General features: G+C 36.4%; 2 protein-coding genes across 7 annotated transcripts in view; one reads left to right on the top strand and one right to left on the bottom strand.

Moving 5' to 3' along the window:
• LOC132261153 (arf-GAP with coiled-coil, ANK repeat and PH domain-containing protein 2) overlaps window positions 1-14,092 on the bottom strand; it is a 292,140-nt gene that overhangs the window by 109,004 nt on the left and 169,044 nt on the right. The window lies entirely within an intron of this gene.
• Window positions 1-14,092, top strand: part of LOC132261158 (poly(rC)-binding protein 3) — a 100,619-nt gene that overhangs the window by 68,259 nt on the left and 18,268 nt on the right. For all 6 annotated transcript variants that reach the window (XM_059759771.1, XM_059759768.1, XM_059759770.1 and 3 more), the window contains one exon: window positions 11,218-11,274. In XM_059759771.1, the coding sequence (XP_059615754.1) occupies window positions 11,218-11,274 (57 nt within the window). The remainder of the gene's footprint in view (window positions 1-11,217; window positions 11,275-14,092) is intronic.

Below are 14,092 nucleotides of genomic sequence, written 5' to 3'. Positions count from 1 at the left end.
ATGGAATTGCACAATATAACGTGTGTGCAATGCACACTTGATATATTCTACCCAGAGACTGAATATGAAATTTCAAGCTATTACTTTATATTCTTGTCTTAAAATATACCTACGAACGATTGTAATTTTATGCAATTCGTATTTCCATTTCGTAAAAACTATGAATTTGGGTTGCAACTTTACGATTTTTACAGCTTATATTAAGGGCCGCCAGGCGGCGCTAGTGTAAAGTACGAAGAAATACGAACGAGAAAGCATTGAAAGGTGCAGTTGATAGTTTATTTAATATGGATGTCAGCTGTCAAACGGGAAGAATCAATTCAATAGGACGAAATAGTGATTCCTAGTGACAATTCTATTCTATTTTATAAATAGAATCAAAGCAAATGCTTCGGAACCCAATTAGTTTCCTTAGAAATGGTCGAAGGATGTCCGGAAACACATAACCTCAATCGTGTGCATTGAAATGGGCTCAAATTTGTGTTAATTTACCTTCGAAGTATATAAAATTCCCCACTTTCGTAAATTCTATGAATTGTAATCTTGCAACGCATTTTTATAAATTAATATTTTTGACAGCTTACTTATAATGTTATGAAAATAATGTTGCAACGAACGGTGTGTGATATGGGAATTTTGGGAAGATTTTCAGATTACTTATCTTATCCAAAAACATAATTTTTTCATAGTGATTAACGTATTCATACGATGATAGACGATATGAACGTACATACATATTGAATTTATGCATCGGACAAACTGAGAAATTGTGTCTGAAGTTCAGAGTGTTCTCGGGCTGCCATCACATTTGAAATGTAAAACCACTGTAGTTCACTCTTGAAGAAATGGGATGGGTAGGCGGGGGGTGGATTTGAGGCGTTGAGGGTTTGCTGCAGTGGCATATTGAGGGGTGAATTGGTTGGGGCTGTGGAATAGCGTCGGAGGGCATCGTGAACAAGCAGAAGGTTGAACAATTGATTCATTCATTTCAGAGGGCACATCACCATTACCGCAAGCAGGCGGGGGTGGGTGTGGAAGTGGTGCAAAGGCATGTGGAAGATGGAGCAAGTTGACCTGGAATATACATTATGTGTGCTATACGGGCCAGAGATATACATATGCATAGTGCACTTATGGGCGGGCGGTGTGCAGACGAATATGAGCTTATGGCCTGAAGGTGTGGCGGGGTGTGATGGGGATCAATTGAATTTGCGGGAGAGAAAATAGTTGAACAAGTTAATTATATCGATTTAAGCTATCAATTGAAAATTTAGCAGTTTCTCCTCATACCAAAGTACGCTGTGTATTTGCTCATCCACGGAACCTGGGGAATTTATCAGTTACACAATGTTTTGGAGAGGAATTCCGGTAAAATATTCCAATGGGAATATCAAGAGCCCAAGGGGAAGAAATTTCACGCCAAAACGGATTTTAGGGTTGGAGAAGAAGTGAAAATGTTCTCAGATGTACAATATTTCCAAAGTGACCAGAAAGTTTTTCCAGAAGAGGAGGGACATTAATATTTGACACAAATTCAGTAATCTTCCTCTTTTTCTTCTTGTGAAACAACAAATCTCTTTGTGTAGATTCTCTCTTCTTTGTCATGATAAAATATCACGGATATTTTATCTGTAAACCATATGTGAAGGGTAGAAACAACGGAGAGAGGGAAATGTTATAACAAATTTCATCCATTCTATTCAGATATCATGAAATATCGTAAGAGTTCGACATTTACAGGCTCCACATCGCAATCCTATACTTCCACTTTCGATGTAAGTTGGTGGAATCAGTGCAATAATATATGGGCATGATTCCATTCTCATAACTTATCATTGATTTTTTTCTTATTCTTTTCTTATTTCTCTGAAAATGGGGAAGAAAAATTGTAATTTATTTATGCTTCTTCTCCGCCTTTCAATGATCCTTTTACACAGTTTTGGTTTTTGGAGTGTTATTTGGGAGTTGACATAATGGGGGAAAAGTCTATCGGGAGATATTAAAGGCAATTACGTGTGCAATAAGAAGAATGATTTATGCTATTAATGCGATTTACATACACAGACAATCTTCATTTTTCCCTTGTCGCATCTTCTTGTCAAACAAGTGGATGTCTTTTCATATCTTAGGCATTGTGATATTCTGTGGAAGATTTATTAATCAGACATAATAGCTGAGAATACTATAGAGTGTCGGAGATGTGTCTATAGGCTCTCGAAGCTGATGATTTTCTCTGCACATCATTGATGTTAAATAACGGTGTGTGCAATTAATTTATTATTACGTGGCGAATATTTTGAATGTGAACACATCAATGGAGGGTAATACACGCTTGTGGAAATGGTGCAAAAGTGCATTTTAAGTAGAGGATGTACAATTATAAATTAAGTGTAGACTTCTGTGCATAAATTATGAATTTTATATGACTCACTCACATATATAGCGCGCGCGCTCTTGTTGGAGAGAAAGACATGAGATTTATAATGTAATTTTGCACTATAGAAGATGCATTCTATGGCATATACAGGAAATTTATTTGATTAGTTACGTGCTGTATTCATAAATGTGTGGAGTATTTTGGCATTGAGAACATACGTTCCTTTTTTTCTTTTGCTATATGTTTCTGTATGGAAAAGAGAAGAAATTGTGCAAGGATGAGCGAATATTTTATTGTCCTCTGTGCTAAGGTGGAAGTGTAGAGCTATGTATGTACAAGAGGCAGAGAATAGGTAACCTTTTAGTGAGCAATTTTTCCTCCAGACAGACGCCTTTCCTCAGGCTTGTATGAAGATATTTTCGTTACTCGTGTATAAAATTTGTATGGGAAAAATGTATGCGAGAAGATGGCTAGGGGAGAAAATGTGGGGGGGTGAAAAAAGGGTGGGCTTTTGGGGAGAAACTGCAAGGCGCGCCCCTATTCTACAAAGGGTATTGAAGACAAGTGCATAAAAGAGAGACTACAGACGACGGGACAGAGAAAAAATAAACGAAAGACAAATGTCGTCTTTCCGTGTACGTAGTCATGGCAAACATATTACAGTCTCATAAAGATGTCTCTTGCATAGGTGAATGATGGTATTCAGTGTGGAGTAAATTAATTTTGTATGTAGCTTCAGCCGTTTTTGGTGTTTGGCTTGGAAGATTGTTGGTCTAACCTACAAAATTCATACTTTTGTGGCACTTTAACACGCTTTTTTTGACAAATTTCTTATTATAAAACGTTTATGTTGTTAGAAGAAAAATAAAACGATTGATCTAATTAATCAGAGCTGAGCTGAAAAAGAGATCTCATTCATGTGCTAAACATGTACGTGCAAGCATTAACAGCAGCACAAGTGGATCTTACCTTTATATTCCGAGACGTGGTTCAATGCAAGCCCAATATGTGCGCAATACTTTTACAATGTATATGACTATGCATTGGAATATAATGCACTTTTTGGCTGTATATGGAAAGGAAGAATTGAGTTGAACATACAGAATAAGCTTCGCGAGATTTGTGCGATGTGGTGGAAAAGATGAGAGACCAAAGCGACACTTTTCAGTTCAGCATGAGAGATAAAGTCGACACATTTTGTATTCAACTGTTGAGAGACAAACTAGAAACTATAAATTTTGTACGATTCGATGGTTCTAAAATGTCTCTTATGTTTCTAAGAATCAGTTTAAAAAAAAATTATAAACAACTTATTTTCATACTTAAGAGTTGAATTAAACAGAAGGAAATTTTTTAGTTATATTCTTTTCGTGCAGCAAAAAAAACTGTCTATTTCTAGCATCGCAGACAGATTTATTATGTCGCATTGTGTTATTATGCACCAATTCAATGTGATGTACTTACTGCAGTACAGTATTGACCTCGAATTATTCTCAATTGCTATTTCTCAAATCCAACTTTGGCCGTAACCACAATAAATCAGCGAGAGAATATTTTGTGTGAAATTTTGTATGCTATACAAGAATTTATGCCAATGTTTTGAGTGCGAGAGAGAGAGAAGAGACTTTCTGATTCGAATATGACGAATGCACCCGCAAAATTCTTGAACCAGTGAAAAAAAAATTTGTGCAACGGAAATTAATATAAAAAGATGCAACGGAAAAAAACTGGCTGTGCTTCTCAAGAGTTAGGAAAAAGTTGTTATATAGTTTTGCAATGGCAAAAAGTTTACTATCATGATACCGAGAACACTGTGGAGTTTTCTTGTATATGAAGTTTTCTGAGTTTTAGGACTTTTTTGCCGCCTTGATAACGTTCCATTTCTCCCTTTTCCCACAAAATTATTCGCATTCCATTCTTTGTGCTTCTGTTTTTTTCATCGCACTTTTGTAGAGAGAGAGAGAAATTCTTTCAGAGCAAAGATTTCATTTTATATACTAAATGTTGTATATTCATTACGTGAAAATTCAGAGATACCTATATATAAAGGGGGAGATAAATGTATGTTTTCAGTCTGCAACTGCTTCCCTTTCGTCTCTATGTGCGCTTATAATTTTTGCAAAAATGTTTTGGTGTATAGAAAATTGTGTAGGCAAAGGTGTATACAATACATGGGAAAAACATAAAATGGTTCTTCCTCTGTTGGCATCTTGTTAGTATTAACACATTAATTAATGGTGATATTCGCAATATTTTGCAAATTATTTGAATAGATGCGTGTGTCTGTATATCAAATAACGAGTATGATGAATTGGAGATGAAAATTGTTGGATGCCTTCGTCTCGCAATGGTTTCACGAGAGTGAAGTGTAACAAATTCATGATGATGTGCCTTTGCCTAAATTGAATTTCTAAATTTGTACACACTCAACAAAAAGCCAGTATTGGGTGGTGAGGTGGAAAAAATGTGAGTGAGATAGAAGAGTAAATCTAAATTAGATTGGCAAGCATCCAATAAAATGCACATTAATGTGACATTTTATCTAGTTATATTCCTAAGTATAAATACTGTGATTGTACTTTTACATGCTTGTATGTTTGTATGCTACAAATGTGTGTGTGTTTGTGAGCACATTTTGAGGATGATCGGAGTGTGTGGAGGGACTGTGCGAGAGGATAAAATGGTCTCCTCATACTTTCTGGACTTGGAGAAAATGCCACAGCATGGAAAATGGCAAAAGACAGAGAGAGAGAGAGCTGAAGAGGAAGGATTGAATGTTTGGGAATAGAATATACTTGTGGTTGGGGATTATTTAGTAAATGGGGAGGAGGGAGGAGACTCTACAGATGGGCGAGAGGAGAGCATAAAGGAGGCAAATAATCCAGTCTCAACCAAAACCAGTCAGTAATGCGAACAAGTATGATTTCAGCAAATATGATTATACACACTGTTATATAGTGGCATTGAGACAACTGGAATATGGTGTGTGGCTTGAGTGAGGGACAAGAATGGAAAAGCATATGGTAGCATCGCATTTGAACAATAATAGCATGTGTGTGTACCTAACAGTGTTGATAAGAAGTGTTGGAGAGAAAGATGAAGATGATGATGACCGCAATTAGTGTCATGTTGAAATAGAATATGAGGATATTCCAACAGTATTATTATTATGGGCTAGAGTGGAGTGAGTGAGTGTGTGTGTGCAGGGAAGCGCTGACAAGAGAACCGATTTATTTAATCCTCAAACATATTTTCCTTAGATTATTTTGCGACTCAGTTCTATGGCTGTTTTTGATGTATTTGTAATTACTTTCTCATCGCGTCTCTTGGCTCACTTTTGCCGCTCTTTTGCTGGGTGTTGAGATGGCACGGGAAATCCCGTGGGATTGAATGTGTGGCATTAGAATATAAAACCGTTAAGAAAAGGTAATTTACTTGATTTTGTGAAAGATATGCAGCCCTAAGGCGTACGAAAATACAGAAGAGATTTTCATGTTTCTTGCCTATAATTGAGGTTAAAATATTTAGGATATCTTAACTGTGTTTTTTATATATTCAAATTATCTCTAGAAACCCTAAAAGTTAAACAATGTGTGCTTCGAAACATAAGTAGATAATGAAATTCATAAGCAATAATTTGAAAATTGTTACAAGAAGTGCAAGCAAAACGGTATTGAGGCGAGAGCAATTTGAGTGGAGATAATCGTGAATAAATAAAAGACTGATTGAAAATGTAAACACACACTGATGGTCGGTGTGTGGTATCAGGTGAAAATTCGTGAGGATCTCTGAACTCTCTCAGACACTGATCTTAAATGACTTCTTCCGTTATAATAATACACAAAATCGTGCGCTCTCTTAAGAGAGGCTGAAGCCAAATGTGTGTACATGTTATTCAATCAATTTCTTTTCATACTCACGCATTGAGAAGAATGAGTGTACAATGCATAAACAATATATTAAACTACATATGAAATTGCCAGTTTTTCTTACAATGTACACTATGCATCGTAGTTTTTCTGTTCTATTGAACTATTGAGTCTTGGGGAAATTTCGGTCAAAACGTGAGAAGAAAGACTTCTTTCCTCTCTCACTCTTCCTTCTTTTCTCTACTTATCATGGCTGTTTCTCTGTTTGTGTGTTTTTTTTTCTTATTGCAAATTGCACACGTAATTGAGTCTGAAATGCGTTCAACTTTACATACATTGTGCTTTGTGGTTTTGTGAGGACAAAATTCAAAACTCTAAAATAGAATCACGCCGCGAGTTAGTGTTTGTAATGCACGGTAAAATGTGTAATTCGTTCGAGATCACTTCATAAAATTAATGAGATTAATTCGATTATGAGTAAGAGCCACATGTGTTCCTCTTGAGATAATTTCAAAGGTAAATACCGTGTAAATTCCAGGGTTTATGTACATATATATATATTTGCATATGAAAATTTTGGGGTAAGAACGTGTATGAGTCAGGTAGATAGATTAAATATTGAATGATTTGCAGAATAATTTTGAATATTATGTAAATTGCTCGACATTCGGTGGTTTTGTAAGTGTGTGTGCTTTAGAGCCACTATAAGATATAATAATGCGGAATAATATACTGATAGTCGTAAATCTTTCAGTCTGTGTGAAACACTATTAAATTTGTCGTGCAATAACAATGGGTTTTGCTATGAAATTATGTGTTGAAAAGGGTCTTCATTTATTCTAAATTTATATCAAGTGAGAATATTTGGGCGACATTCTCAAGACAATTTTCACATTTTGGATTATGGTTAAAAATAGTGCGCTTGTGTAAAATAGGTTAAAGATCCAAATTTGCAACATTCTTTCTTCAATCCAGATGCTGGATCACATATTCAGTCACAGATTTTGCTCTCCTTTGTCAATATGTGATTACTGATCATGGCGAAGGAGAGATTAGAATGGGGGAGAATAATGTATTGAATATGATAGAAGGAAGTTGATATTCTCGCTGAAGGGATAATAAATCTATGTGTGGGTGAATAAAGGACATGTTTAAAGAAAAGTCCGCTGTTGTTCATGTTTGACAGTGACGCGCGCGAGAGCTTTGCTAAAGAATAAGGAGAGCGAGAGAGAGAGTGGAAAAAAAGAGTCAGAGTTGGGATAAATTGTGTGTTGATGCACAAAAAGAGAAGAAGAACGGACGACGAATGTGAAAGGCAAAAAAAAAGCGGCGGGAGAAAATTGTTAAGAGAAATATTCACAAAAGGGGAGCTTATTGAAATTTATCAAAAGATAATTGGTCTTCAAGGGTTATAAAGAAGCTTTTCTTTCGTCTTTTTATCTCCTTCAACTCCAACCCAAACTCTCTTTATCATGCAGTGCAGACAATATTAAAATTAAGATGGACTACAATGAGTTGGAAATAAAATTTTCCTACAATCTCTGTCGACAATCTAATTAAGAAGAAGTTTTACGCCAACTTCTAAATTAATCCCTCACTGACAATGCACTCTGAAATGGGGTTTTGACGGCCTTTTGTTGAGCTACTCATTCCTTAACTACAAAACATAATAATATTTGAGATAATTTAATCAAATACACACCCATAATGTGACCAATAAAGCATTGATTTAATGTTTTCATTGGTTTGATGTGCACACTTTGGGTTTGGTGTGAGAATTAGAGGGGAAATTTTGTTGACAATATAAATTCACTTAATTGCATGCGACTATTTGTTGTATTTCACATATTATGACAGTTAAGCATCACTCTGTGTTGTTGAGGCTATTTACCACCAGTGGATTTATAAGAGTGAATTCTTTGGCACTTTCAACGAGGGGAATTTTCACCAAAGTGATTTTCAACTGCAGTTGATGGATGAGTGTAGATTTAGAGAGATTTTTTCTCTCTCAATGACATGCATAGAAGAATTTCCGGATATCAAGAGCAGATTAAATTGAAAAAGCCCCCACTTTTTAATGACTTTTGACGGTTTGTGTGAGTTTATTTAGAACACTATAGTTTTAGGATTTGGTATATAGTGCCAATTAATGAGACCATTGAGATGTTAATTGGACGTTTAAAAATTTGATGGTAAACAATTTGAGGTTACAGCGTTTAGGCCAACATTTGAATTTCACACAATCTTTATAAAATTGCATTTATATATAGACGATCATAAAGTGCCTTTGCCTATTCGTGCAGAGTATATTGATTTTATTACACACGAGAGACTTTGTGTTTCGGTTGACATATGAAACGGCGTGTGTACATAGAATATTGTGGCGCAAAAATTGTAGAACAATGTGAAGAGATGTAGTTTATTATGGTAACAAATTTTTTGTCTTACCTTCTACCAAAGTTTAATTTTTCCTTTTAATATATTTTATCATATTTTGGATTTTGCAAAGACATCAATGCTACAGTAGATAAGAAAAGTTTTATGAATGTGAAGAAATCTTGGTGGTTTCTTTGTCAGCATTTGTGTCCATAACACGATATGATGGCGTGTCTGTAGATAAAGTTTATGTAAGAAAATATTCAATCTATTCTGTGCCGGTGTCAGATTGAGAATAAATACAATGCAGAGTGTGTGGTGAGAAATTGCACGAGTGAGTGATTTGAGGAGTAATATGACACGATACAGTCAAAAGGAGCAAATCTCACCGCTCTTCTTCTTATCTTTGTGGCCACTCAACTGACCTGCTCCCGAAATCCAAAGAATCTCCACGCTCCACTGATTGAGTGACCGGGGCAGCTGTTGTTCTGTTCTCTCTCTCTCTTTCAATAGATGTGGTAATTAGTTTGAATGCCTCAAGAGATGTTGTTGTTGTTGGATTTAGCAATGCATAAGATAAACTCTTCGGGATTCTGGCCAGGAAACTGATTTGTGTAATTGTCTATCTTGTTGGCTATGTACATACATATTAAGCTTCACGATGTGATATATTGTGTGTTTCTGCACATGGATTGTCGCTCTCTTCTGTGGGGTGTGTGTGCGGCGAGGAGAGAGAATGTGCCAGGGTGAAATGGCCCAGCCGACACAGCGCGCTGTTGGTGGTTTGAGAGGAGCATTGCAATTTTCCCTCACTTGAATTCATCGTGTAACATCTATTCTAATTTACTCCTTTGGAACTTTAACGGGCAAGCTGCATGGATATGCAAAAGGGGTGATGCTGTACAATGAGATTTTCCTAGAGAGAAATTCCTCAATCTTGTATGCTGTGTTGTCACTGTAAACAACCTCTTTCACTTCTCTCTCTCTCTCTCTCTCTCTCTTGGTTTTAAGTTTTGCATGTACACAATGTGTGGCAAAATCTGTGAGAATTTCACCGTGATCTCTGTCACACTTTGCTATTCTTATCCAATTGTTGGGTGAGTGAGATGAGAAAAGAGATATCAGTTTGTGAATATTGTATGGTAGGATGCAAAATGTATTTGTACACCATGCGGCAGTGTGTTTATTGAAATTCTTTATGTCTCGCCTGTCTCGACGGTTGACGCTATATGTAATATTGTATAGATGAGGAGATTCTCTCTCTACTTGTTTTCCCTTAATATTATATATAAGTCGACATCACACACCAGTAAGGCACACCACGTTGTGCTTTCCTCGAAAACGGTGACGACAGAGAGAGAATTTGTGGTTGCCACTACCTCAACTGTCGGATGATGATGGTTGATGGTGTTTTGACTATATGGCCGAATGGGATGTAATATATAGAGGAGCCACAGCACAAGATTCCCACTGTTTCTGCACTTTGAAAGCTGCTGGCTGTGATGTGCGATTTAAATTGCAATATTGTATGTAAAAGAGCGTGTACGGGGGGGAGGGGGTGGAAAGGGGGTGGACGGGCTGATGGAACGTGTATTATATTCCAAACTGCGAGAATCGCTTGGTTCGCGACAACGATATCTTGTTATATGGGCTGACTATAACGTCAACAAACCATCTATCTGAGAAATCAGCCAAGCATTGCTGAAAAAGTATCTCAAGTTGATGGTGTCAAGGTGGTTGAATTGGTTAACGAAGGTTTATTCTTTCATCCGAAATTGAGTAAATAAGGTTGAAACACAGCAGAATGTTGCAGTTTGTTGGTATATTTTAATTTTTTACTTTGAATTTCACCTTCCGAAGAGTGTGAGAGTCTTTTGCCACCTCATGAACTGGCTGTTCTTCTGCTGTTCTGATTGGATTTACACATCAAGTTGATGATACTATGAGGTTTTACCGAGAGGGAAATTTAATTACATGAATTTGTTTGCTAGTTCACTAAGTGAATTACTTCGTTCGGATGAACAGTGGAAAATGAGATCTGTGAAATGAAGAGCGGAAAATGGTTTTAGGATTTGATCAAAATTCATATTAAAGCTGCGATATGAAACTTTGTCATCCTTTTACAGTTTTTATGCAAATACTATGAAATTCAATGCTAATACGGCAACATTTTTTAATCAAGCCAACCATCAAATTTATGGTTAGATTTTTATTGACGCTGGACTTTTTTTTTGTTCTCTTCACTCTGCATAAACGTTCACTAATTAGAATGTGAAGAGATGGGGAAGAAAGAAAGCTTATCTGAAGGTTCTTTCAATTTAATCTTCCATACATGGAATAGCGAGTGTTTTGAGTCTATTCTGCATATTTTTAATGGTCGCTTTTTTATTTAGAGTTCCTCTCTTTATTCGCACTGTGTGGCATAAACACCGTTTTGCAGCGAAACGGGTGCGCGTGATTCTCATATTTCAGCATTTCTCATGCTCCCGGAGACTTTCTTTCCTGTGGACACTTTGTCAATTTAGAATACATGTGACATTTTTTCCTGGCTAAAATTGCTAATGCTCTGTCTGTTTTTTTTCATTCTATTTGCAGGAAGTGGGAAGTATCATTGGCAAAAAGGGTGAAATTGTCAAGAGATTTCGCGAAGAGGTAAGTGAACCATATATATTTTTGATTTGATTCTCCTCTCTCCCTCTCAAAACTGTGAAATGCATTTGATTTCCATGACACTTTGGGGTTATTTTGCACACAACATCAACTCTGCAATGTCAGTGTTGGCGATGTTATGAAAAATATTGCTTTAGCATAAAAAAAATGAGAAAATGGAAGAGAAAGAGAGAAACGGATGTGTTTGCGATGGCAACAACCACTAAATGACGAGAGGAGTATATATATATTGGAGAGTTTGAGGAATCAGTTATCATTCATCACCATTATTTTTCATCCATCATCATTCATAAAAATTTTCCTTCCTCATTTATTTCTCAAAGTTTGCTGTTAAAAGGCATTTTATGCCACTTTGACAGATTAATGTAAAATATTTTGGCATATCCAATATTTTAAGGGGTTTTAAGAGGGAGAATATATATGTCCTTAAGATACACCTTTAATGAAATGTTTGCTCAAAGTTTTTCCTGAGAAAATCTCTTTGCTCTGTGGGTAATAAAAAAAACGGAGAATAGAGACTATAACATTTCCCAGTACGTGTCTGTCACTTTGGTATTTCGCGAGGTTTGGTACAAATTTAAGGGGTTTTTATTATTGTTTTATGATGTGACTTTTTACTAAGCTGAAGATAATGACTGTGGGATTTACAGTGAACTCGCTCTCGAGTGCGAAAGGGGGTTGGTGAGTGGGTGGGTTTTTAAATTGCGGTGTTTTAGAGCGTTCCTGGACACAATTTTCCGTCTGGGCTGAGAGAGAGAGAGGGGTGGAAAATGGGGTGGGCGGTTTGGGTGTGCTGTCTCCAAGACTGTATGGAAGTGGATGAAAAGAGATCCCATTAAAACGCCCTTACGAATTTATAATCCTTCAAATTAAGAATGGCATTGTTTCCATCGTTTCTGTGGGAACGCCGCGGCGAGAGAAGCGACAGAGGTGGAAGTGGATGAAAGTGGGTGGAGGGAAAAAAAGGCAGAATATATATATAGGATGAGGGACAGAACTGAAGATGTCGACTAAAATGCTGAAGAAGTTTTTTAATCAAACAAAGCAATTATAAAATTAGCTGAGGTTTCCTCTGTCTGCTCATCCCTCATGACAAGAAAATTGGGGGGAGGTGGTTGGAGGAGAGCGATGTATTTTTGGGTGGGTTTTTCTGCTTCGTGTCCAGGAAGATTGAGAGGAAATTGCTAGATGAATGAGGCAGAAGATGTAATAAGAAATTGAAGAGAGACATGCGACAAAGTTTGTTTTTCTGTCGTCACTGTACACACAATTAGGATAATTGTTCAATTTACTACACCATCATTGCCACAGTTGAAAGTTTGAGTTCTCACTGTGGAGTGCACCGGAGTGGGTTATAAACTCTCTTTTTCAGGTTTTCTGCCTTAAATGAGATAAATCTTCTTTGGGTGAGAAGTAAATATTTTTCCAAGAACCACAATTTCCAACCCAACTCACCCCTTTCATTCTCACCTTTTTCCAACACTAATTGTGCCAAGAATAGCTGTTGGAAGAAGTCTTTTATGTTTTTCCTTCATTGGAAATTGGGGAAAAGTCCATCAATAAATTGCTCACTAATTTTGCAATTAGATAAATGGCAAAGTTTCTGCGGGGCGCATTATTTATTATTTTGTGACCGCACAACATTGTAGTTGTGTGGTGGTTTTTCGGTGAAGTTGAGGGGGTGGTTAAAAAGAAGAAAAGCACGAAACAAGCACAGACTGACTATAACCTGGTGCGATTTGGGATTTTCTTTCTTGGCAATAATAATATACATTTATTTGCTTACATATGTATATCGCATAGAATGCAGAGCATAATGTGTATTGATGAGGGTGGAAGGAAAAGAATTGGGTGAAATCTTAAGGGAAATAGATGAGAAATTTATGGATGCAATCAAGGATATTAGTTCACGTGGATTCCATTTATTCTCATTCAATTGAAAGTCACAAATAGTTACGAGTGTTGGCTGGGAAAAGGCGAACAGAGACCCCCAAACAGATGAAGTTTAACAAAGAGTGTGAAGAGGGAAGAAGTCAGTGTTTTCTAAGGAGGGTTGCTGTGGGTGTTGAGAAAAGTCTGCTCAATTCAAACATACATAACTTGTCTGTGTTACACAATCTAAATGAGGAGAGTGAGAAAGAGAAACTTTCCTATATCTAATATTGTTTCAATTTGTTTATTGATCAATATTGAATAGAGTTTGTGTCATTATTTAATTTCCTTCTCTTCTCACTGTTTTTTTTTTTTCTTGATAAACTCACACTAAACCAAAGCAATTTGTTATTGTTGATAAAATAAATTTGACCTTCTGTAAGCTTTGGGATTTTTCTCTATGTGCACAATAATTAAAATAAGGTCTCGTTAGAATTGTTATTATTATTATTTAGACTTTGAGTGAAAGTGATTTTGCACATTTCACCTCTTTGGTAGATGATTTGTCTGACTGGTGAATTTTGCAATGAATTCATGCATTCATTTCAGTGCCAATTAGATGCCAGAATTTCTGTGAAAAGTATTTTCATATTGAATTTTCCATCATGATGTGTGAGAAGAGCGGGAGGAGTTGTGTCAGACCACAACGAAAATACTGTACACATGTATGAATTTTGAGCTTGAATGTTGGGTAGAATACAAAATTCTCACTGTAGAAAATTATTCTCTAATTAAATATTGAGCTTAATTAACACAGTATGGTGACTGATGCGTTTTCTACATATGGCACAGAGTGAGGTGAACAGTCACACTGGGGCTAATATGTGGAAAGGTGAATTTTCTTCATCACTCACACATGTGTGCGCGC

This window comes from Phlebotomus argentipes, unplaced genomic scaffold (assembly GCF_947086385.1).
Source record: "Phlebotomus argentipes unplaced genomic scaffold, Phlebotomus argentipes genome assembly scaffold_18, whole genome shotgun sequence".
Lineage (NCBI taxonomy): Eukaryota > Metazoa > Arthropoda > Insecta > Diptera > Psychodidae > Phlebotomus > Phlebotomus argentipes.
This window is presented reverse-complemented; position numbering and strand designations above follow the sequence as displayed.